The 27,932-nt window shown below is 34.8% G+C and overlaps 1 protein-coding gene across 2 annotated transcripts in view; it reads left to right on the top strand.

Moving 5' to 3' along the window:
- LOC138694712 (homeotic protein antennapedia-like) overlaps positions 1–27,932 on the top strand; it is a 1,006,890-nt gene that overhangs the window by 893,039 nt on the left and 85,919 nt on the right. For both annotated transcript variants that reach the window (XM_069818701.1, XM_069818702.1), the window contains one exon: positions 23,446–25,149. In XM_069818701.1, the coding sequence (XP_069674802.1) occupies positions 24,264–25,149 (886 nt within the window). In that variant the 5' untranslated portion in view covers positions 23,446–24,263. The remainder of the gene's footprint in view (positions 1–23,445; positions 25,150–27,932) is intronic.

Raw genomic sequence — 27,932 nt, 5'->3', positions numbered from 1 at the left:
TCTTCCTGTAAACATGTTTATCTTATTTTAGTTGCTCTTCCCTCTTTTTTCCATCCATTCTATTACATATCGGTTTCTTAGATTTTATTTCGTTACCATTTTGTTTCAAGCGCCGTAATCATTTCATATTCTGAATGGTCCCAAACCATTTTGTTTCAAGCGCCGTAATCATTTCATATTCTGAATGGTCCCAAACCATTTTGTTTCAAGCGCCGTAATCATTTCATATTCTGAATGGTCCCAAACCTAAATTTTTTCATACTTCAGGAATACAGAACACGAAACATGATTCGTTTAAATTAATTTCAATTGAAATGTAATACAATACTCAGAAACGTTAATGTTCAAACATTAAATTATAAGAAATACAGATAGAAATGGTTGTCAACATATCATATTTATGCAATAGTACTTGCTCAGATTATAATGAACGATGTCAAGGAAATGACATACATTTTAAAAATTATTTTACATATTTTATTTACTCGAGATTTTAAGAAAAATTAAGCGTTATTTGTTAATAATAATAATAATAATAATAATAATAATAATAATAATAATAATAATAATAATAATATTAAATAGTAGGAAATCGTAGGAAATCCGATGAGCTGGCTGTTAACATAGTAATGTGCCTTTGTTATCCAGTAATGATTCTTAGAACTTCACTAAACTGAAATAACTCAATGTAGTCGTCACTCGTTCAATGTCTGAAGAGTCAAATTTTGCATTAATTCCGTGCAAATAACTAGATATTTTCATTTCCCTAAAAAAGTTGTAGCAAGTAATTTTCAATTTTGACAATTTTTTTGTACATAATTTATAATAATTATCACTCATATGGAGCAGAAATGGACATTCAGTGAAACAATGAAGGAAAAAAAAATAAATGTTGGAGGAATTAATTTTTTGAAGAAGTTGTACTCGTAAATTGGCTACAGGCCTATTTGATCAAATAAAAATTGATGAAATAAGAGAAAGAATAGCTTAACTGTAAAATAAACTGATGTAGAAACTATAAAGAAAAAATGATGTGGCATATGGTAAGTATTCGCCTAACAATAAGCTCATTTTCTAAGCAAATATTTATTTGATTAGATACCCCGCTGAGAGAAGAAATCGGAAAAGCGCGCACGCACACACACACACACACACGCACACACATAGAGGGTATAATTCTGTGTTGTTTGGGTAAAGGGAGTTAAGTCATAAAAATGAGTTTTGAGATAAATGAAAATTAAACTTCGGACTCTTATTGCAAATAACTTTCTACACAAATCACTTCAAATGCTAGTAGTCTTTTGTTTTTTGCACACCTACTTGTACAATTTAACTTGAGTGTTCACATAGGGAACAAAACTCCATTTGCACAAAAATGACAACCCCATTTACCCGAACACCATCGAATTATTACTCAAGCACAATTAGCCTATTTATGGGAACATGTATCTGTACTGGCTTTTAAAATATTTTTATACGATATAAATGTCAAGAATATCATGCTGATTTTTCTGGATTTGAAATAACAAGGAACAAATAAATATGGAAGGAAACAAATTCCCTTTTGTGGTAGGCCTGCCTGTCAGATTACTTCCATGTTCGCCCTTTTCTTACAGTGCTTATTTTTCAGATTTTAAGCTGCTATTTTACTGTGGGACTTTTTCGATTAAATAAAATATTTTGGTGTTTGAGGTGACACATTCCCCACCAGCACCGACAGAACTAAGCTAAATGAAAATAGGTTGATTGTGAATATGAACATTGGAGTATTCTTTTTTTTTTTTTTTAATGATCATTTTGGTAATATTTATCGGTCACCTAGTTACATAACTTATTTTTGAAAGCATATCCAGTTACGCATCTTCACTGGAAAGTTCTTGGCAAATTCTTTGTCCAAAACTCCTATTGTCTGCGGACTATAAAACGTTTCTGAAGCTTCTAAGAGGAGGGCAATGCAGTTTACTGTTAGGGTAGGTGCTGTAAAACTGGATCGCGTCATAAAACTCTCTCTCTCTCTCTCTTTACGTAAGAAACCTTTGTCACAGTGCTATGTCCACGTTTATTCACGCCCCGAACTATTTGTATTGTTAAAATGTCCCGCTTTCCAGAGTTCGGACATGCAAAAGAATTCGTCTTTTGTTCATAGCTTTGAAACAAGAATGTTCTCTCCTCGTAACATTTCTGTAATGCTCAGGTTGAAAGATAGAGGGAGGAAATGGAGAGCTTGTGTCTTAAGATTTCACGGAATAACCTTCTTGGAATGAACATTTTCCTTGTGTTTAAGTATGAACCAGAGATGTGTTAAGTTATTATTATTATTATTATGCCTATTATTATTATTATTATTATTATTATTTAAAGCTTTGACTTAATTATTATCGTCTTCAATCAGAAATAAAACCTCCTTCAACCCGGCTCGGCCTTACCCAGTGGTCTTCTCGGAGGTCTTACTTACTACTTGCAATCCTTTAATTCGTGTTGTAATATCATTCTATAGACCAGGCCTGCACAAACAGCGATCGACGAGCGCGCTCGCTCCTTCGGAGCGGGAGAGCGGTGTTTACCGCTCGCTGAAACGGAAAGGAAGATGTGTCAGAATGACATAGACTTGCTATAGGGAAACGACCACTCAGCTATCTAGTGGAGTGCAGTGTAGGCCTATTCTCAGTAAATGTTTCACGTTGCTTACCTACTGCTACAGTACAGTATGGAGGAATCTAAAAGACGGAACATAACATTTAACGATTTATAGCTCGAACTTATTGATCTTCAATGTGATCTAAGGGCTAAAGATCGTTTGAATAATACTACTAGCCTGGTTGAGTTTTACAAGACTAAACATTAGCAATAATATCCACGACTACACAGGCTGGCTGTGAAAATGATTGCTGTTTGGCTCAACATTTATATTTGTGAGCAACTGTTTTCTATAATCGACTTTAATAAAGGCAGACATCGAACATCTGTAATTGATGTTACATTATGATCAGTAGGCTACTGTTCCTTTCAGCTGCCAACAGCATAAAACCTCGTTTTGATGTACTGATAAATAAAAATATAACAAAATGATATTGTACATTTAAGTAGCTATAGAATTTCTATTACTTCTGTAAAATAAATATGTCTTTATTAATTAATAATAGTCCAAGATAGTTTTGCAAACACTGAACGGGAATTCATTTCATAAGCACTCGTAATAGTACTTCCTTTTGTGTATATTTTGTACGAGATCACCCCTTCTTCCAGTCCACCCTTATACAGAGCGCAGCTAATATCTGCATTTCGCTCATGAGCTGTGAGCCGGCTCGGAGAGCGCAAACCTTGTGCAGGCATGCTATAGACTATCTTTGTTTGTTTTCAGAATATCTCTCTGTATTTTTCTCTTTTATCAATGGCCGGTTCTACTTAATATTTTTGTAAATTTCCTCATTTCTATGTATCAACAATTTCGTAATACTTTTCATCACTATACCATTACCGTAGTCATCAGTATCATCTTGGTCGTTATCATTATAGTTGTCATTATCGTTATTTCTATATTTTTGTTTCCATATATGTCACCGTCAAAATCACTTCAATATCTTCTAAGTTCGTTCAACGGAACGGTGAAAAACAGAGTGAGATAAGTGGCCAAAATCTTGGAGCTCGCATTCTTCCTCACAAGCCCAAATGTCCTTGCAAGTACGCGCTATTTCGTACCTTTTAATTATTTCTCCTCTTCTATCATCGTCATCATCATCATCATCATCATCATCATTACAAGCACCATAATCATCATCACTATCTCAGTCATCATTATTGTCATCGTCATAATCATAATCATTATCATCAGAACTTCAGGATTTCTTGTTTCGCCATAAACTCCTTGTCTCAGACATAGAAAATGTTTCATGCGTTTAGGCCTAAGTTCCCAAGGGAAATCTTGTTTCGAAATTACCTATATATTTTTCCACATTGAATAAGTTTTGTGTTGGACATTAATTTATAAGGGGGATGTTAGTAGTGTTCCAGTTCTAATTTTATTCATTTAATACATTCTTCATCTCTTTTTAAAAATTCATGTTAAATGTTAAATGTTATGTTTTATTTAACGACGCTCGCAACTGCGAGGTTATATCAGCGTCGCCGGTATGCTGGAATTTATCCCGCAGTTCTTTTACATGCCAGTAAATCTACTGACTTGAGCCTGTCGCATATAAGCATACTCAAATAGCATCGACCTGGCCCGGGATCGAACCAGTAACCTCGGGCATAGAAGGCCAGCGCTATACCAACTGTGCCAACAAGGCCGACTCAACTTCATAATATCATCATTATAATAATCATATCATCGATTTCTTTTGTGTCAGTCCAGAAATGTCACACGTTTCAAAGTTAAAAAAAAAAAAATCCCATTTTATTTTCGCCTTTATAAGTGTTTTGAACCAATGCTGTACATCACAAGTAAGCAGGACTGCTAGGTTATGTGATCAACGTAATTAAAAATGATTTCTTAAGAATAAATATAGAAAACGCAAGATGATAATAACCAAAACAGAGACAAAATCTTTACCTTATTACTGGAAGTCTAATTTAGGTCTTTTGAATGTTTGACCCAAATGAAGCAAAACGCTTTTGTAGCGAGACAGCCCATGCAGTGCCAAGGCCGACCAGTCGACTTCCAGTCTTATTTCCACACGATTATCTAACCAATACGGGAGTAACTTGTGGTTAGTACGAACCTCACTCCCAGTCGTTATATATGGTTTGCGAAACCGGATTTCGCTGCTCACTGTAGCTCCCCAAATTCATGACGAAACGAGGTTGGTCCGAACCTATACACTGTCCGAAATGCCATGAGAAAATTTCTTTCTCCATGAAGAAGCCCTCATTCTTTGAAGTGATACGTCACTGAAATTTCTAAAATCCATCATTTTTGAGCTAGAGAGTTGAAACTTTTACTGAATATGTAGCCTATATGAATATCATTATCACACATTGTAAATTTCAATCTTTTCTCATAAATACTTTCATCCTATTTCTTAAAAAAAATGTAATTTTACCTTAAATGTAACGCTGGTATTGTGTAATAGAGCATTAGTAATACCCTACTCTGATTTGTTCATTTGTAAAACAAAATATAATTTCTTCAATGTTGAAACATTAATAAAAAAGTAATACTTCTTTACATATAATTCTGTAGCAGTGAAACTGTGCTGAATACAGCCAATCAAATGCTTCATTTCATAACAGAGATATTAATAAAAATTATTCCAAGTTTCATCACTCTAGCTTTAACCACCGAGAAATAAAATGAATACTTGTCGTTGAAAACGTAGACAATTTATTTTATGAGATAATTAAATTTAGAGTTTTGGTTATACATAACTCGTGCATTAACACAACTTCTACGAAATTATACAAAAGTATTCTTATAATTAGTATATTGAGATAAAATCTTCACGGAAATACTCCTCATGAAACCGTACATTTTTTTAGAGCGAAAATAAAAAGCTGATAAAATTTGTCAAAACTCGACTATTTTCAGTACCGCATCGTCTTATCAGCAGTTCAGGCATGACGCCTTAGATCAGTGGTATTCAATCTATCATACGCGTACCCCCAAGGGTACGTGAAATTGTCTCAGGAGTACGCATCCCACTAACTACAATATGTAAACATGCTGCCATATTTATTTGATTATACTTGCTTATAATTATTGCAGTTTACATACTCACTTTTATATTATTAAATGATGTTTTACTTACTTCAATAATATTTCACATAATTCATTACTATTATTACCTTATGTATAATAATAATAATTAATTTACGCACTTTATTTACACTTAAATAATAATTCATTTACGCACTTTATTTACACTTAATTTGAAGAAAAATTAAGCGTAATTCGGTAGTAGTAATAATAATAATAATAATAATAATAATAATAATAATAATAATAATAATACTTACAAATGGCTTTTAAGGAACCCGCAGGTTCATTACCGCCCTCACATAAGCCCGCCATCGGTCCCTATCCTGAAGAAGATTAACCCACTCTATCATCATATCCTACTTCACTCAAATCCATTTTAATATTATCCTCCCATCTACGTCTCGGCCTCCTCAAAGGCCTTTTTCCCTTCGGTCTCCCAACTAATACTCTATATGCATTTCTGGACTCTCTCATACGTGCTACATAAAGCAGTCGTGGACAGCCGATTAGGGTTGGTCCTCCAGCTTGGGGGTGGGCGAAAGGCTAACAACCCATCACCGTAAAAAAAAAACAGCTTGTTACGAAACCTTGCAATAAGCCTCGGAATGGGACTGATTCTCTGACACGACCACAGAAAAGGATTCCCGAAAAGACATAGTATATGATTATGTCTCATGACCAGAATATTGTACGAAATGGAAATATAAAAATTGGGATTTATCCTTCGAAGAGGTGGAAAAATTCAAATATCTTGGAGCAACAGTAACAAATAAAAATTACACTCGGGAGGATGAAACAGTTATATTATCGGTTGTTCTGTTAAAGTGTGAAACTTGGACTCTCACTTTGAGAGAAGGACAGAGGCTAAGGGTGTTTGAGAATAAGGTTCTTAAAAATATTTGGGGTTAAAAGGGATGAAATTACAGGATAATAATAATAATAATAATAATAATAATAATAATAATAATAAATTTTGCATACCACATCAAACATAGTAGTATTTTTACTTCACATATAATGGCGGTGCAGTGTTTTGGGGATACGGAGGTAAAAGAAATGTACTTTGGAGGTACTGTAAAGTGGGGATATTTCGGACGCAGGGGTAACATCGGACGGTAATTCAATGTACCATATTTTATGTTGGTAACATCAGTTCTTAGCATCTTTTCCGCGATTTTTACTATGTTCGTATGTTTCTGCACATTTTTAAAGACCCATTGGTGAACTGGTGTTACCAACATAAAATATGATAAATTGAATTACTGTCTGATGTTACCCCTGCGTCCGAAATATCCCCACTTTACGGTACGCTAGCAAAAGAAAAATTGAATACCACTGCCTTAGATCACGCAGCTATGGCGCGAATATTAATTTTCAGCTCAACTTTTCATAATTAATTAGCAACGGAGTACAATTTCGTTCTCATTAATACTAAAAATCTTTGACTATCAAGCATAATATAATTACAAGCCTCTGAAAATTAATTTCTTACTCTTTTATAAAAACTGGAATAATGTGTTTAATTAATTTCCTTTATGCATGTATATACTGTACGTATTACATTTGTATTTAATTTAATTATTTATGTGTGTCCCTGGTGCCTCAGTTTCATCTTACTTTTGCTTCCGATCCCATTTTTCTCTTTGTGTCACACCGCGCACCACGCTCTCGCTTCCATCACCCGACCTCTCCTTCTCACTTGTCATTCTGGACCATTTACGTTGTAGCCGCTGAGACATGAGGTTCAAGGAATTTGGTAACGGCGACAAACTCTCTTAACGAAGTGCATATGTAGTCCTGTCCTGGCAGCATATGCCGTGCTAAATACAACTTATGAGAGATTAATCTTGTGTCAGGGGACGCAAACAAAGAACACAGCTTAATATCGACTATAAAAATAAACGTACGTACTTTTACATGACGCGATATAAATCTCAGAAATTAAAAACGAAAACATAAATTGTAGTATTTCTCACTAAATCATGGTTTGTATTGTCTAAATTCTCTAAATTTTGTGGTTTTCCAATGAATCTACCCTCTCTTTTCCGACCCTATTTATGTCTCCTGTCCTACATGTACACCGTAAAATTAAAAGTCCAATTCTTGTTTTGTGTATCCCTGTCGTCTGCTGAGCAAATGTGTGTGGCTGTACACTGCCACGCATTCTTAAACCTCGCACTGTTCATTTTATGTGGTAACATTCATAATTCATATTATATTACTTGAAGAAACTTGGAGCCCACTTGGAAGCCATTTCAGTTGTGATTCATAATAGAGTCTAATTTGAAAGAAATGAAGACTCTGTGTATTTGTAAATTAATTAATCAATCAATTTTAAAGATTTCACCTTGTCCTTTCAACCATGTTTCCCATCCTCTGTTGCTCTTTTAAATGTTTCATAGTTGATGTATTTCATTCTATTGAGCATGTCTTTAATGTATTTTTTTTCGATCTTCCTCCTCTTTTTCTGCCAAGTATTTTCTTTTCCAATATATTGACTGAAATGTGCTATGTTTGAAAGTATGGTCAATGCATTTTATTTTGCTTTTCTCTATAAGTCCTTCGTTAATATTCTGTCTTCATTCACCCGCATTAAAACTTCAATATTTGACACTTTACACTTTATCTAACGGATTTTTACCAATCTGAGTCAGATCCACATTTTCCTGGCTTCAACCAATTATTTTCTTGCTTTCCAATTTGGCAACTTCTCTTCCATGTAATAATACTCTCCAGTTAAAATATTTGATTAATGTTCTCATTATTTGTATGTTTAACTTGTGTGGTGGCAGATCCATAACCGCTTTTCTTATTAATGAAAAGTTGTTTAAATAAAGCAATTCTTCTTTTAATTTCGGCTGTAGTTTTATTATTATTTGTAACGCAGCTGTCTAGGTAACAGAACTGATTAACTTATTATATTTTAACATTTCCAATTTTGATGTTGGCATAAAGGTTCTGCATTTTATTCAGCACTAATAATGTTACCTTTTAACATGTATTTTTAATTTCTATTGCTTTAAAATTGATAATAATTTTAATATTCTTTTCAACATTTCCAATTTTGATGTTGGCAGAAAGGTTCTGCATTTTATTCACCACTAATAATGTTGCTTTTTAACATGTATTTTTAATTTCATTTGCTTTAAAATTTATAATAATTTCATTATTCTTTTCAACATTTCTAATTTTGATGTTGGCAGAAAGTTCTGCATTTTATTCACCACTAATAATGTTGCTTTTTAACATGTATTTTTAATTTCAATTGCTTTAAAATTAATAATAATTTCAATATTCTTTTCAACATTTTCAATTTTGATGTTGGCAGAAAGGTTCTGAATTTTATTCACCACTAATAATGTTGCTTTTTAACATGTATTTTTAATTTCAATTGCTTTAAAATTGATAATAATTTCAATATTCTTTTCAATATTTTCAATTTTGATATTGGCAGAAAGGTTCTGCATTTTATTCACCACTAATAATGTTTTCATTTTAACATGTATTTTTAATTTCAATTGCTTTAAAATTGATAATAATTTCAATATTCTTTTCAACATTTCCAATTTTGATGTTGGCAGAAAGGTTCTGCATTTTATTCACCACTAATAATATGGCTTTTTAACATGTAGTTTTAATTTCATTTGCTTTAAAATTGATAATAATTTTAATATTCTTTTCATAACATTCAAAATTTGATAAAATTATATCATCAACAAATCACCCTTCAGTCAGTAATGTGTACTACACCAAATGTTTCCTTTAGAACTTCGTATAGCATATACAATGTAAGTACATGTTAAATACTAAGGTGACCATAGACAGCCCTGCCTTACGCATCATGTAATTTCTCTCTTGTCACCTTTATTTATTTTAAATTATATTATATTCTTTGTTTACACAGATTTACGTTACTGCGTTGTATTGGTAACGCGACTTTCAAATTTTATTAGAAGAATCATAGAAATTCGAAATGTTTTTACATTTATAATTAAAATGCAACAATATTGCTTCCCCTTCTCTCTGATTTTCGGTCTCTCTCACATTCATTCCCTTCCCCTTATTATTATTTGTGTTATCTTCCTTTCAGTCCCTTCTTCATCCTTGATAATTACGATATCCTCAAGTTTATTATGTTTTTCTTCCTTCTTCATATCATTCTTCTAATATCCTACTATTTTCTTCCCTTATTCATCGTCTTTCTCTCCTAATCACTTTTCTTCCCCTCTAGGCCTTATCTTTCTTATTCAAAACTTTCTCTTCCTTCTTTTTTGAATTCTCGTTTCTTCTTTTTATTATCTTTCTTCTCTTTCGGTATTCCCCCCCATTTTCCTCTTTCACCCACCTTTTTCCTTCACGTTCTCTTTACTTCCTTATTCTTCTACTGAATAATTTTAATTTGTATTCCTCCAGACACATTTAATCATGCCCGTGGCCTCTCATAACTTTCATGGCATGGCCCATAAATGAATGCTAATATGGATACTGCTAGCGCTATCCTTCTAAAAGATACTAGTTACATTGGCTAAATGGTGTGAATGAGTGTTAAGTCGTTCTTATTATTCATTAAATTCGTAAGAGTGGTATCTATTTATTTATTTACTTATTTATTTATTTTATTGCTAGTAAATTTCAATTGAATACAAGTTACTAAACTTACATAAATTTATATAATATTCATATAATATTCTACAGGTAGGGATTCGGCAGTATTAATTTAATAAGAGAAATAGCCTATCTTGATAATTCACATATCAACTTTTTAATCTTCGTAAAAAATTTCATATTACAGTAAGTAAGTAATCTATAGTGCAGTTTGTCTCTAAACAATAGTTGCTTCTGCTATTTTGACTCCAGTAGTCTATTGTTTTTCAATCGCCATATCATACTTAATTGTCTTTAAATAAATACTATATACTTTTTATTAAGTAAATAACTACATTATTTAAAAAATAGCAGTTCGCCACCTTAACTCTGTGGACAGTGTATGCGCTTTCGATCCAAGTGGCCCGTTGTTCGATTCCCGGTGTGGGCAATGGAAGAGATTTATCTTCCGTCCATGGGAGGGAAAGTTTGTCCCTTGCCATGTGCTATTCTGTATTATCTGAGTGATGACTGGATGCTGTGTTAACTACATAAACATCCAATTTGTGCCTATCAATTGTTGGTCGAAAGATATACATACCCTACCCTACACCGCATTGGATTATAGGTCGGTATGAAAGGAGGAAGTGAAACGTGACGAAGAAAGAAAAAATGAAATAAAGGAAGAAGTAGAATAATGAAAAATGAATTAATAAATAATTATCCGACTTCTACCAAATACTTGCTTCTACGTAGCAGCTAAATATGGGAACAGGACTAATTTTATGCAGGAAAACCTAATTTTAAATAGCAGTGTTAAGAAGGTCGTTTTAATTTCTCGCCATTCCTTTCAAACTGTGATATTTTCACGCGAGTTTTTTCTGTCTCTTTCTCCTGACACTCGAGTTTAACCCGAATCACCCTCTTCCCGCCCCTTCCCCTAAATGTGTGTGTGCAGATTCTTGGAGTGATATCCATGTTTCTTAAGTTTCTCTGTCTCCCTCCCCCCGCTTCTTCCTCTTCACAACGTCTGTTACCATGTGACAGTAGCCTAAACACAGCATCATCAACTATTAGAATGACGTGGTACGTCTGAACCACGTGTGTAGGAGTTCACATCTTGTTGTCTGTCAGTGCTGTCAGTCTCTGTGATCGTGAAACATGTCACACTTGGAACGTCGTTAAAGTGTACCCATGAAAACAGAAATCGGTGATTCGAATGTATTTGTGACGTCATCTCTTCGTTTTTTGTATATAAGGTAGGATGTATTATAGTGAGTGTAATAGGTGTAATTGTGTAGTCATATGAAATCTGTATTTTTATTTTTATTTCCGGTATGGAGAATTTAAAACCACCATTCATGAGACTCATGCCGTATTTGAAATTTCGAGGTACTACGCTAATTTATAGATTTTTTTTTCTTTAAAACTTTCACGTTATGGATCCTATGGCATTGGTCTCGTCCAATAGTTTCCCGTTCTCTTCTGTACCTCACCAATCCGAACCCGAGTAATCCAAACGATGGGAAAAGAAAAAAAGAAAAGAATAAAATTTTAACCAACCTCGCTAGATTTCGATCATTCTTTGAAATGTTAATTACATTAAACTTCCGATAAGTTTCTGATTGAAATTTTTACAAACGGTTTTACAAAATAAGAAATAATTAGTCAAAATACTATACAATAAGTACTACAGAATGTGAAATTACAATGAAAAAGAAATAATATGCGGTATATTGATGTAATGTAAACATGAAGTAATACATCAAGAAGTAGAATTTCGAAGAATCCGAAAAATTCGTTTCCCATATATTCAGATTAACGAGCCAGTCGTTTAGTTGAACAGAAACGCAATTGAACGCCGTTCCGGGAAATAAAAATGTATTAATGCATGTCGTACACACGAGGATGCCAAACTTGACACTTGGTACGAGTCTATTTGGCGATTTTTAAATTGGTGAAGTGAATTCCTGTGAATTAAAACTAAATCACTACTTCTACTGTATTAAGATATAGACTAACCTGTTGAGGACAAGTGGAATGTTGATAAAAACGGCAGTGTCTGGTAAAATCTGTTGCATTGTCATATATGTTGATCACAAATTCAAATTGTATTCACCACAATTTGAAATCACGTCATGGACTGCAAAATCGATTGTCTGTTCGACGTTTGGCGCCAAGTTCAAATACAGAGAAAAAATAATGATTGATTCATCATAAATATTTTGAACAAGGATAAAATAATTATATTGAGAGATAAGCTATCTTATTATCATACTGTCAATAATACAACAATTTGTTTTTTCCACATTTTTATTTAATTATTTACTTCTTGAAATTTGTGCTAATACAATGTTCAAGTTCTGAATAAAATCCCCCGTGTTGACAAAGCAGTGGTTCCCAAACTTTTTCAAAGCGCAACCCATTTTTGGACAAGAATTATTTTTCGATCGTCCCAACCCCCCCCCTCTTCCGTGCTGTTAATTTTATTCAAAACCAATGGATACCACCCAAACTTCTAATGTACCAGTACCAGTACCTGCAAGAAGAGAAATCTAAATATGCAAATCTATATTTCAAATCTCTTTTACTTCTTAGACTAGTTTATCTTGCTGATAGGCCTATATATTTTTTAACACTTAAACACTTTGAGTAGTAGCTTGCAAGACCAACATTTCAAGATAATATCAGTCAGATATAAAATCGACGAATTTACAAGGACACTTGATTTCTGGTCGACATCACTTGACAAAAAGAAATAAAAAAACTCGTGAAAAATTTAGCTATGTACCTTATGATAACGAAAAATACCGACGGATGAATTTGTTTTCGTGGACATGCAAATTATGTTTGCACACATTTAAACAAGAACTTGTTGAGTATTTTCCGGAAAAAACGCAAAATAATTATGGCAGTAACCGTTTGATATGGAATTCGTTTTTAAATAGCCTAGTTGCTTTCAACTGGCTTTCGTTAAAAAAATTAAGAAAAGACTGATTGAAATATGCTATTATATGAATTAAATTGTATCAAAAGAATGCTGGAATACCTCAAGCTTACAAAAAAAAAGTTACTAAATTTTTTATTATATGTGCAAATAGTATTTATGCTAAATTAGTTTAATTACCATCAAACAAAAGTGGTAAATTGAAAATGGTAATATTTTGTGAATACGTAATTCACATTTCAGAAGCTATTTTCTCACAAACAGACGCATTTATAGCTTTAATTTTTTTTTCCTTTATAATCACTGAAGCAGTTGACTAGAACTGGGAGGTCCGGGGTTCGACCCCGGGCGGTGACGGGATTTTCTCGTGACTAACTGCCAGAACGGCTCCGAGGTCAACTCAGTCTCCTATCAAATTGAGTATCGGTTTTTTTCCGAGGGTTGAAAAGGCGATCGGAACGTGGTGCAGAGATCAAAGAAAACATGGAACTTTACCTCCATGCCACCATATGCCATTCATGGCACGTACGGGACAAACTTTCACGAAACATTTTTTATTTTTATGTTCAATGTTGTTTATGTTTCTAAATACAACATAAATTAATGTTAATAAGACTTCTTTTATTTATTTTGAAAATCATCTCGCAACTCCCCTCAGCTATTTACACGACCCCACTTTCGAAACCGCTGGACTAAAGCATTGCTGACAGTGCATTGATTTTAAAACCATAGTCGCGTATTCGAATCTCGCCAAGGGTAAGAATGTTTCTTGTGTCAACATGTCCTATTTTGTCCTAGGTAAGGATTCTAGCATGTTGCTGTTTCCGACGTGACGGGAGATCGTTCAGTGTCCACCGAATAATGTAGTAGGCCTCAAAAGAGTCCACATATGGACTTCGGCCAAATATCTTTGAGAGCTACAGGCGCCGTAGGAGCGAGGGAAAAAATCTAATATAGTTACACATAAATAAGTTGTGGTGTTACTCATGGATGTTTCAACAGCGTGGTGATAGAGCAAATGTTTAACTTTCCGAAACTTCTTGTCGGTTACATGTTCAAGGTCGTTAGTAACGAATGCCACACATATATTCCTCTCGTCATTAATCACATATAAAGAGTAATTTACTACATGCCTTGAGTTGCGTGTCGCTTAAAACAGAAACTTGATTATAAATTGCTTTATATAGTTAATTGGGCTATTGGTATTTACTTACAAATGGCATAGATTGTAGCTTAATGTGAATTTTATTTTATTATTTTTGATTTTAAATATAAATTTTACCCGGTAGAGGGCTATGGATTTTATAGGGTCGGAAATTTCTTGCCATGGTTTCTTTAGGGAGATAAATAAAGCTTTGTTTCCCATGTTGTAGGTTTTTTATACTCGAATGTCTTATTTAGATACATGTAACGTTACATCAGCTGCTTGTCTATACGGATGACGTGAATATGTTAGGAGAAAACCCAGAAACGGTTAGGGAAAATACACGAATTTTATTTGAAGCAAGTAAAGAGATAGGTTTGGAAGTAAATCCCGAAAATACAAAGTATACGATTATGTCTCGTGACTAGAATATTGTACGAAATGAAAATATAAAAATTGGAAATTTATCCTTTGAAGAGGTGGAAAATTTCAAATACCTAGGAGCAACAGTAACAAATATAAATTATACTCGGGAGGAAATTAAATGCACAATAAATATGAGAAATGCCTATTATTATTCGGTTGAGAAGCTTTTATCATTCAGTTTGCTGTAAAAAAATGTGAAAGTTAGAATTTATAAAACAGTTATATTACCGGTTGTTCTTTATGGTTGTGAAACTTGGACTCTCACTTTGAAAGAAGAACTTAGGTTAAGGGTGTTTGAGAATAAGGTGCTTAGGAAAATATTACAGGAGAATGGAGAAAGTTACTCAACGCAGACCTGCACGCATTGTATTCTTCACTTGACATAATTAGGAACATTAAATCCAGACGTTTGAGATGGGCGAATCCAGAAATGCATATAGAGTGTTAATTGAGAGGCCGGAGGGAAAAAGACCTTTAGGAAGGCCGAGACGTAGATGGGAAGATAATATTAAAATGTATTTGAGGGAGATGGGATATGATGGTAGAGACTGGATTAATCTTGTTCAGGATAGGGACCAATGGCGGGCTTATGTGAGAGTGGCAATGAACCTCCGGGTTCCTTAAAAGCCAGTAAGTAAGTAAGTAAGTAAGTAAGTAAGTAAGTAAGTAAGTAAGTAAGTAAGTAAGTATTTTTATAAGTAAGTAAGTAATTAAGTAACGTTATTTCTTAAGTACTACGCGTTCAATGTTGCATGTCGCCACTGTCGTTGCATACAAAACATCATTGGAGATTACGGAGTGCGGGGCATTGAGGGGATCAAAGCGTTCGTGCAGGAGGATTACGCACTCTGCTAGTTCGTGGAATCAACACCGGTCAATTTACAAGAGACGGGTAGTATGCTTTGGTTATATTTGTTATAAAATAATCGTAAACATAAGCATTTGTTTATAATAATTTGAAAATTATGTTATAAAATGATCAAATGATTTGGTGCAACATGGTCTCTCAAATACCTACTTTATAGATTATGTGAAAAATCTGACGTATGTATCTAGATGTCCTTAAATCATGTATTTTACGATGCGTGTTGTAGGTTTATGGTATGTAAAAACAGCCCTCTCTTTGATGAAAAACTAAAGGAGGAATATCTTCTGCAGCTGAAAACGATGTCTAAGTGTGCACAGAAGTGAAATTAATGACATTTTTCACGAAAATCAATGTTTTGTTTTTGCTCTTAAAATATTTCGATACTTATATATGCTCCTCGCAAACTTTCAGAGACTTACATCCCTGAGAGCACCTGTTTTGGCAGCCATTTTTAAATATGTGTGTTCTTTAAATCCTCTGCAGTCTTACTGTTTATCTCCAATCTTCTTGGTTTTTAGTTTTTGCATTTTTTGCCATGTTCAAAACTTATCTCCTACCACAAATTCTGAGCTAACTGCATAAAGTTTTTCTACACCTCCCTCAATCTATACTGTATGAAAGTTCGTATGGATATCTCATTAAGTTTTCAAAAGGATTAAAAATAATTATACAGTCATATAAATTTTTCTTTCGTGTTTGAGCTACAGTAATACAAATATTTTTTAGACAAAACTAACGAGGATACTTAAAATTTCTATGCCAATTATTATTATTAATGATTAGGGCCAGGAAGTTCATGCATTTGCTGTAATTAATTGCTGATTAATTATTTCACTAGTCATCAACATTTAAACTTATCAAACCAAATTTAAGTTGCATATATATTTGCATATGTTTGCTTTTTATATAAAAGCACAATATTTCATGATATTTATATTATTGTGGCATATTTTCGCGTTTAAATTCATTAAAGCCCGTTTTATGTTGCATAAAATGCATTGTTTGGGTTTTTTCAAATACAAGCATCATATTCCATTTTTAAAAGCTCGTATTGAGTGAAAATATTATAATTATTTTTACCAGAAAAGTATTGAAAGTTTCGCGGCGAATCTCAAGACAGTAGTGTGCTGCTCTCAACAATTTAATGTAAGTTTATTCTTATCTAGTTTGATCTATAATATTATTACAGTTATTGCTTATTATTATTATTATTATTATTATTATTATTATTATTATTATTATTATTATTATTATTATTATATTAGTGCTACCAAGAAATATAAAATTTTATTAGTGCATATTTAGTAGATTTTTAGGGCATGAACGTCCTGGCTCTATTAATGATAGTATATTGAACATAATACAAAAATTTAACTACAAAAATAATTTTATGTGAGAACACGTTACAAATGAACAAAATATTTATCAATTGAGCTGAAAATGTGTGTGAACTATTTAGACCTAAGTCATATTCCAAACAATGTGTGTTCAAAAAATGAAAACTGCAGGTCCAGTACTTTAAAATTTTCAAATTTCACTTCGGTTATAACAATATTGAAGCTCGGTATAAAGTATGTTCAATAGGAATAATGTAAAGACATTGCTTTGTCTTGAAAGGAAATATACGAGTCTCCTAGAATCAAACCGGACTTTCTCCAAATTATGAAATATGGGATTAATTTAAGTTGCAATGCAGAATTTTGCAGGGAATGTAATTTGGTGTCAAATGGAATTGATCTACCTTAACTTTAGTAGTAAAATCACCATTTGGAGTCCAACTCACTAGTTTTTCTTCTTTTCTGACAAATCAGATTTTTGGATAAAGTGCAGTTTGATTCTAGGCGATTCATATTACTACTACTACTACTACTACTACTTCTTTTACTACTACTGCTACTACTTCTTTTACTACTACTACTACTACTTTTTTTACTACTACTACTACTACTTTTAGTACTACTACTACTTCTTTTACTACTACTACTACTTTAGTACTACTACTACTTCTTTTACTACTACTACTACTTCTTTTACTACTACTACTACTTCTTTTACTACTACTACTACTTTTAGTACTACTACTACTTCTTTTACTACTACTTCTTCTTTTACTACTACTACTACTACTTCTTTTACTACTACTACTGTTACTACTACTACTTCTTTTACTACTACTACTTTTAGTACTACTACTACTTCTTTTACTACTACTACTACTTTTAGTACTACTACTACTTCTTTACTATTACTACTACTTCTTTTACTACTACTACTACTACTACTACTACTACTACCTTTACTATTACTACTATTTCTTTTACTACTACTACTACTTCTTTTACTATTACTACTACTTCTTTTACTGCTACTACTACTACTTCTTTACTATTACTACTACTTCTTTTACTACTACTACTACTACTACTACTACTACTACTACTACTACTAATAATAATAATCATCATCATCATCATCAACAACAAGATAGGCCATTTGGCCTGTTTCGTCTCAGAAGTTGTCTTCCCAACGACGCCTAGGTCTGCCGATATCACGCACCCCTGTTGGGCGATATTGCAGAACCTGTTTTACTAATCTTTCATCCGGCATCCGGGATATATGTTCCTTCCACTGAACTTGATTTTCTTCAATTCTCTTATTCAAACAAAAAATATTCAGGTGTGCTCTTATATCTTCACTTCTAATATGATCTCTAAGAGTACAGCCAGCGACATATCTTAAGAATCTCGTTTCAGCTGTCTCTATTATTCTTTTATCACTTCTGTTCATGGCCCAAGTCTCAACTCCATAAGCCAATACTGGTACTGCCATTGTTTTATAAAATTTTAAAACCGTGTCTCTTCGTGTTTTGTTTTTTAATGTTCGTTTTATGGTGCCACATATACTTTGAAATTTATGCACCTTTTGTTTGAGATCTCGCTCCTCATCGAAAGATATATCACACCCCAAATAATTAAAATGTCGCACCTGTTCTAATATCATATTATTGAGGATAATTTTGGAACGTATCTGATATTTCCCAATAAAGGCCATGACCTTCGTTTTTTCATGAGAGACAGTTAGATTGTACTTGGACATTGTTTTGTTTAGCTGAAAGAGAGCTAGCTGCAGTTTGTCCTCCTTATCAGCAAAGACTACTTGGTCATCGGCAAATAGAATAGTATTTAAAATCGTCGATCCTACTTTAAAATCATATTTCAACTGCGCTTGCCATTCGGCTATTGCTGCGTCTAAATAAATATTAAAAAGTGTAGGCGACAATGGGCAGCCCTGTCTTACTCCTAAATTGACAATTTCTTTTTTGACATTTAAAATATTTTTAAGATTTCCTTTATCTATACTGATGACCGTCCCTTCATACATTTGCCTTATCATTTCCACTAGATGTTGTGGATATCCTTTATGTAATAAAATGTCCCATAGCTTTTCTCGTAGTACCTTATCAAAAGCTTTTATATAGTCTATAAATAGCAGGTGTGTCTCTTGATTGAATTCTCTTCTTTTCTGAATTATTTGCTTTACTATGAATATGCAGTCTGTACATGCTCGTCCTCTTCGGAATCCATGTTGTTCGTTATTTAATAGAACTTCCGATATGATATTTAGACGTCTTGTTATAATTTTAGCAAAAATTTTATAACTTGTATTTAGAAGGCTTATACCTCTATAATTTTTGCATTCGTCTCTTTTGCCCTTTTTAAATATTGGCCGTATTATAGCTATTTTCCATTCACTTGGAATTTGCAAAGTGGACCAGCATATATTTAAAACATCTAGAAAGCTATAATAATAATAATAATAATAATAATAATAATAATAATAATAATAATAATAATAAATGAATTTAGTGAATAATGTAGTTGTAAATAGAAGTAATTTTATGATACTGAATTCGAAGTCGCTTTACACTCCTGAATTTGATTTAAGCTTATTCTGGCGGATTTAAGATACTGAATTATCCACATACATACACACGCGCTTATGTACGCGCACACATAACATCACAATGATCTCCCAATTTGTTATACAACCGAAATCTTTTGAATGCCTATGATGGGGTGCAAGTGGTTGTTGACATTGTAGTGAAGGGGTGGTGGGTGTCTTTTGTGCCTCTTGTTAAGGCAAGAGGGTTGCGGCATTGGTTCTTTTTTTGTGTGTTTTGGCGATTTTAACATATATAACCTTTGAAGGGGAGAAAAGAGAGATATTCGGAGTGCATTGAAATAATTATTGACAGCTTTGTAAGCGGGCAAAAGCCACAAGACTCTCTGAACGCAACAAGGAACTATGCAGCTGTTCTTCTTTGGATGGTATAGTTGTTAGATTGTAATTGATTGGGTGGCATCATTATTCTGAAGCCGTCTCCTCAAGACCTACCATGTCGTAGTGCACGCGTGACGTCGAATGATGGAGTGCTACGAATTATGTGCTCTTGGCTGCCATTCCAGTCATGCTTGCCTTCCTTCTTCCTTAGGAAAAGTCCAACAAGCGATCGCCATTTCGTACTTACTTATTGCAGTCGGCGCTTTAACTTTCAACATTCAGCTCAAAGGAAATTATAAATTATACAGCTTCTTCAATTAATATTTATATTATAAATTTACTATAACGTCTTACTTGAACATGCCTTGATTTACTATACTATAAATTTGTCTGAGTATCTATGTCGTATATCATTATTTAATCCTCTCTGTACAGTCTTTAAATTCAGTTATTTTCTTTATACGAAGGTATTGTAGTAGGACAATCAATAATGGATAATAATGCCTGTGGGTACAAAATACACAGAGTAAAAGTTATGTATGTAGCTATGCACATTGAAGGGGGCAATAGAATATATTAAAATAAATAAAAACACCTACAATGTGTTTTGTAATTAAGTGCATGGTTAATTATAAAATTAGGCTGAGGGACTGCAAAATTTGGCAACAGCTTCTCGCCGGCTCACTTACGAAAACACACAGTCAATTTATTTATGTTTTATTTTATTTTACTTCATTATAGATTGTATAGTTTAATTCATGGATATTGTTAGTTTAAATTCAAGATCTATTGTTACAACAGTTTTATTTAATTGGAAGTCTTTAATAGGCTATTTATAGGATTTTTATTTCTTCTTTCACAATCGATATGAACAGCAGAGTTCCGTCCTTTAATTATAGTCTAAAATAGGGCTGCCAGACTTCCTAAAGGCAGGAAACATCGATAGGTGTCAATCTTTTTATTTCACCCCTTTAGACCTCAATTTATATTTAAAACATTTTGAAAAAGAATCTGACCGCATAATCATTGTGGGGATCCAAAATTCCCAAATCAAGTCTTCACAGAAAGTCAAAATTTTGGGGACAATTTTGACCACTGGGGCCCCAAAATTTTAAATTTTTTAAATTCAGGTATAGAAATGTTTCAAAAATAATATTCTCCATTTATATCACATTGAATTTTTCAAAATATTTAAAAGTATCGAAGACATTCCAAAAAAGAAAAAAAAATGTACACTATAATGTACATCAGGCCTGAAGGGGTTAACTTGCAAGAAAAGTGTCTATTTTATCAGAACACAGAAAATGGATAAATAATTCCTTACAAGTTTCTCTAAGTAAAAAGAAATCAGAATCGTACTGATGATACTTACTGAGTAAAATAGTGTTAACATTTAGGGTAAAATTATTATTTTTTTCTGAGAATATTCATTTGGGTCTATTATGGTATTAGAAAATTTTTTGTACTCTGTCTATGGAATAAGCTGTTAAAATCTACACAATTACAATATTACTTCCACCCGGAATACATATATTTATTGACTTTATATTAGTCGACCTGGTTGGCGCAGTGGTATAGCGCTGGCCTTCTGTGCTCGATGTAGCGGGTTCGATCCCGGTCCAGGTCGATGGCATTAAGTGTGCTTAAATGCGACAGGCTCATGTCAGTAGATTTATTGGCATGTAAAAGAACTCCTGCGAGACAAAATTCCAGCACATCGGCGACGCTGATATAAACTCGGCAGTTGCGAGCGTCGTTAAATGAACCATAATTTTGAATTTGACTTTATATTGATATTTCATTTTCTACATTAATATTCAGTTACATGTTTTATTTAACTTTCTCTCTATTCTTCTCACTGGTTCCTTGTTTCAGAAGTACTGCATATTTTATATTTCAATTTTCTTAGTTATTTTATGGGCCACTGCTATGGCAGTGTGTAGTTCCATTCCCGGCTTGTGACAGATTTTTATCTTCATTACACGTGATTCGATGTTTGTCCATTGTCTTGTACTTACATAACGTCTCCGCGGAGATCTGCATCGTGCTAACCAAACGGTCCAGGAGACCTACATGACATGATCTAGTGTTGATACAAAGTTATACTCTCCTTTTACTGCATTAGATTGTGTGTAAAACAGGAAGAGGTTGAAGACGACAAAGAAAGAAAATGTCTATTTGAACTATAATTTGAGTTTATTATTAAGTTGGGGCCTAGATTACTTTCATATTCATTCATAGTTTTCTGCCTAAGAGCAGGTCTTTCACTACAAACTCAGCGTTCTCCAATCTTCCTTATTTTCCTTTTTCCTCTTAGTCTCAACGTACGACCCAAGTGATTTGTAGTATGTAATAAAAGTGCGTTTATTAAATCTTTTTATAATGATTATTAAATTACATTTTATGAAAACAATATAAATTATATTCTGTCGAAATCTTAGAAATCTGATTTATTATAGTATGAGGTTCTGAAAATTGAGACGAATCTATGTCTTGAGTGACAGTTATCTGCTGCAGGAAGAGATGCTGCGTACCCTACTTATTACTTATTCCACTATAAATAGTTACAATTGAAAGGTATATTAATTGTTAGTAACAAGAAAAATATATTGCAGAAAAATTCATAAAATTTCACTGACAATTGGACCCCGCCCTCTAATGATTCATTTTATTACCAATAAATGACACCTTGCTTGCCGGCATATGGTTCATATCCATTAAAGCGAGAACGATTATCTACGTAACAATCTTTATCCTGCAGTATGTGTTTTCCATTCATTTCTGTAATGAATTGCAATTTTGTTAGCAATGTAGAAAAATTAAGTAGCATTTTTGTATAATTAATCGTGGTCTATATTATTAAGTAGTGATTTGATTAATTGAAAACGTATTAATAAATAGGGGCCTACACCGAATTCAATTCTAGGAAATTTCTATAAAATTTGTGGACGAATAAAACGGCTTCTTAGGTCCTTCGTTTCAAATACTTCGATTTCTTTCGCTGCTTTCAATCCACCATAGCTCCATTATGTCAAAATTGTCATGTCGTCATTTTTCAACAGCTTCTGTTGCTTAAGGGAGGAATTACATAATTACAGAAGCATAAACGAGTACATTCCCACTGTTGGTAGCCATTAACCAACGTTCTCCAGGCGTCTCGGACATGGTACATTTTTGGTGTGAAGCATGGGGAACTCTAGAGCAGTTGCTACTCCCTTGATTGTGTCTGCCAACGCCCGGTCATATGTAATGTGTCACAGACACCTTTCATCCACGTTTTATGTTTGGAAAAGAGATTTTCACTATTCAGACATGTATTGACAATTTTATTTACCGAAACTTGTGAAAGAATAGAATGGATTTGAACAATTCTCTTACTCTAACACGATTTGCTACACAAGAAGGCAACGCACCATTGAAGTTTCATGCTTTATAGTTATAATTTTATCGGACTGAATAGAGCCATAAATAGTAATTTCTTGTATTTTTATCGACAGGGGCGGATGCAAGGAGCATTTCTATTGGTGGTGGATTCGCCCAGCAGTATCTGCATCAGCAACTTCCAGAGGAAAAGTGTTGGGACGTCGTCAGCAGTTCAAATTCCTCGCCCAACTACGGAGCAGTTGTCAGCAGGACAGCATCCACGACATCGACCGGAAGTTACGTTTAGCAGTGGTCATCAGAGGTCGCAGGCGACACTCTTCAACCTCTTCTTCACATATTTGCTGTTACAGTGGAGGGCGTCAGATAAGTGTAAAACGGGACAGCTCTAGTAGACCTAACTGCAAAAGAAAAAAAGAGATCGATCACATATACAGTACATATTTGAAAGAAATAATTCTTTCTCTTCTTCAAACCTAAATATAAGGTTTCTTTAACGTTGTCTCGACGCCATTTTTTTTTAATTTTACTCTTTAACATCCTTGAAAGGGTGATAAAAAAGTGTCCGTTGTAATTTGCTTTAACTTACCTCATCTTGATATATATATATTTACTATTTTGTTTATGCCGGCGAAAAGACGAAGTGTTCTAGGATAGTGAAAAAATCTGAGAGTGAAGGTGGGTTATAAAAGTGCTATTAACAGGAGTGAGGCGGTGTTTACAGGGGAATGAAAAGTGATAGATAGGTGTGTTTTGTGCGGTCAAGTGGTAGGGAAAAATTTTGTGCTTTTGAGTGTTTCCGAAAAATTTTGATAAATATATTTTTGGGGGAGGGGGTTGTGTGTGTCTTTGTGTTTTCTTCGCCCCTTAATCCACAAAGGTGAGGCAAGCGGTGAGAGAGGTGGCGGTGGCGGGTGTGGGGGTGGATGACGTCATGAGTTCCTACTTCAACACGTACATCCCGGACCTGCGTAACGGCGGCGTGGTCTCCGCGGAGCACCCGCACCAGCACCACAACTATGGGGCCGCGGTGGTGGCGCAGGGGGGCGGCCAGGGTGGCGCCGTTACCACCGACCCTAGTTCTTGCGCCGGCGGCGACCACACCGTCGTAGGCCTCAGACAGGGTATCCCTCCGCACCACTATGGAGGACCCCCCGCCGCGGGGCAGCCGCCTCAGGGCATGCCGTACCCCCGATTTCCACCCTACGACCGCATGGATATTAGGAACGCGGCGTACTACGGGGCCCAACAGCAAGGCAACGGCGGGATCATGGCGGATGGTAACGGTGCGGCAGGTGGTGGGGGTTACAGACCGAACTCGCCGAATAACGGAGGAATGGGACATCTGGGAGGGGGCGGGCCGCCTAACGGACATCAGACACCCTTGTACACGAGCTGTAAGCTCCAGGCCGCTGCCGTCGGCACGGGTGCGCTCGGATCCGGAAGTCCGCCACTGGAAGGTCCGCCACAGGCAACGCTCAATAACCACAACCATCAAAACCACCACCACACGCAACAGCAGCCGCATGCGAACCACCAGCAGGGACCCCCGCAACACCACATGCAAGCGAACCACCAGCACCAGCATCCGCACCACAACCACCAGGCCGCCGCGGCCCAGAACCACCTCATGTACAACAACGTGAGCCAGCAGCAGTGCGAGCAGGGCCCGCCCCACCACCAGCAGGTGGTGGCGCCGCACCAGCAGACCCAGCCGCCCCCGCAGCAAGCGGGCCCCCAGCAGCCTTCACAGCAACCACCCAGCAACGCTGCGTCCACGCTGCCCAGCCCGCTGTACCCCTGGATGAGGAGTCAGTTCGGTGAGTCAGGCCTCTCAGGAAGCCCAGTGGGTCAGCTCGACCGTAGTTCAGACTGCAATGCAGCAAAACCTGTAATATATGTATTACCCGACATAGAGAAAGCCTTTGACTCTCGTCGATTCCGATTCCCATAAAAGCTAAATATGTATTATTAATGGAAAACTTAGTAGAATAGACTTACGCCTGTAACTTGAATGTAAATATTAGTTTGTTATTGTAGGTTACATCAGAAATCGATTTAACTAGCCTATAGAAAGTAAACTTACTAAATGTGCCACTGGTTTCACCTGCGACCCACGGAGTAGCTTAAGTATTAAGCAAGTATATTTTCTTAATCGGAGTGAGTACTTGATTTTTTTATTCCGATTCCACATACACAAAGCGCTTCCAACTCCACAGCACCGATACGGAAAATAAAATTATAATTTCCTTCTCAATATGATATATCAACTTTCACGATGATTGAGCTCAAAACAAGCTTTAGAGCAATCAATCGCCTATTGAGTTTTTATTTTTCGATAACTCATCCAGTTGAACAAGCATAGAAGAGGAAGCGCCTCTTCTGACCTTGAATAAGTTTAGGTTATAGGGGTAGAGTCAATAACTGACCTCGTACCTGCGTTCTTGAAAATGCGTTCTGTTTATTTTCTGAAGTTTACGAAGTGATTCTGTGAAAGGAAGATGGAACCTATAAAATCTTAAACTACACATATATTCGTGGGATATTGTTACTGTGTATAGCATACTGTTCATAAAGTTTAAAATGCTAATTAAAAACAGTAGGTGTACATGGACATGGAGTATATTCTTAATTTGTTTCTTTCATGGTTCGTGCTGACCCACTGGTATTTTCTCTTATAAATAGATGTAGTTATCTAGTAGTATTATGTCATTAACCTTATTTACTATGGAGTAAGAAGTGAGTGGTCTACATTGTAAAAATTCTCTATTATCTAGTAGGACAATTATTTGGCTTACAAGACAAGTTGAATATCTATAATTTACGATGAAAATGATGTCTCCAAGTACAACAGTAATGCATTAGAGATAATGATTATATTCTTACAACTTACTGACAACATTTCCATAGGGACACGATATATTTGGAGTATATTTTGATTTATCATAAATCCATAATAGGTTATGCACTAACATATGAATATAGAGACGAGATTGTAGTGGGTGCTTAGAGTTGTCTTCGCACCAGTGGCGAAGCTCTTAAAACGCTTTTGAGGCTAAGCCTATCCCTCCCCAAAAAAATTGAGTTATTATTCCTAGTACAGTAGACCTATAAGCTTGTAATTTGTATATATCGTAACACTTGGTTGCACTCCGATCCTTCCATATATTAAGTTCACTATTGGCAGTCATTACAGTATGGAGAGAGCAGTGCGAGCAGAGAGGCTTAAGACAAAATGCCTCTAAAGGTACGATCTCGACTCGTAAGCTTGAGGGGGGACCGGGGACAGTGTATCGATTAGCTACATCTCCGTACGGGACAAGGCACAATGTTACGTCGCGCTATATTGGTGTTATCTGAAAGTGCTGCGTTGTTGAGTTTAGTTTAATCAAAAGTGCATATATATGTGTGTGTTACATATTAATGTTATTTAAAATAGCTCATGCTGAGAGAACATTGAGGTCTCTTTATAGAATTAAAAGAGAAACCGTTTTCAGTTTGAAACAAGATGTGCTTACAAAGATAGGAGATCGACACCACATTTACATATTAAAATAGCGGATGGAGGAAGACAAAATAGAAATTTTCAGTTTTCATGGTATAAGAAATATCCTTGGCTAACAGGGTGCTCTGAGACGAATAAGTTTTATTGTTTTACCTGAATTCTGTTTGGGGGTAAAAATGAGTAATCATCATCCTTTTGTGGGATCTGTGTCAAAAAAAAGTTTGATAGAAAAGCCGATAAACATCTGCTCTATAAAGAGATACAAGGTCAGTAGATTTTTTTCAGCCTACCCAATATTCACACCTTAGCTTCGCTACTGCTTCGCACCAATGTTAATTTAAGTCTTCTTCTTCTTCTTCTTCCTCCTCCTCCTCCTCCTCCTCCTCCTCCTCCTCCTCCTATCACGTATTAAGCCTGGTGCCTGTTACGGTCTCACTCCATCGTTTCAGCGGACGGCTCAAAGATCTTTTCCTAACAATAAAACATTTAATACAAAGCAAGGGACAGTGAAACTACCTCCAATATCTTCCAAAGTGGTGTAGTAGAAAACATATGCAAGGTTTTACAGACTGGCGAATTACAGAGTAATTGTTGAACAGTCTTATGGATTAAAAATTAGGAATAACAAGTTTTCCTTTACCAATATTATTTACAATATTCTCCCTTCTTCATCTCGCTTTGTACGTCAAGTTTTCACTATTTTCTTTTTCTCTCTTCTTCCAGGCTTTCACTTTCTTAGTTTGCTTTATTTTCTTATTGTTTCTTCTTCTCACATTTGCCTTTTCTCTCTTGAAACTTAGACTTCAGACCTTAAGGTTACTTTCCTTTTTTTCGTGTATCGTTCATTGTTAGATGTTTAATGAGCCGGTATTTATTTTGCCTTATTTTCTTCTCCTGGATTTGTTCCATTTTTTTCCTTTAATTTTAATAACTTTCTTTCCTCATATTGTTTTTCATTTCAACGATTAACTCACCTCTTTTCTCTTTCATATGTTCATTACCTTGCTGTTCTTTATTTCATTTTTCTTTCTTCTTGCTTTTCTTTATCTGTTATTAAAGTTTTAGAATTCTTACGTTTATTTCTGTTTCTTTCTTTTT

The sequence above is a fragment of the Periplaneta americana genome, chromosome 2 (genome assembly GCF_040183065.1).
Source record: "Periplaneta americana isolate PAMFEO1 chromosome 2, P.americana_PAMFEO1_priV1, whole genome shotgun sequence".
NCBI lineage: Eukaryota > Metazoa > Arthropoda > Insecta > Blattodea > Blattidae > Periplaneta > Periplaneta americana.
Note: the sequence above shows the minus strand (reverse complement) of the source record. Positions and strands in the feature narration are given on the sequence as shown.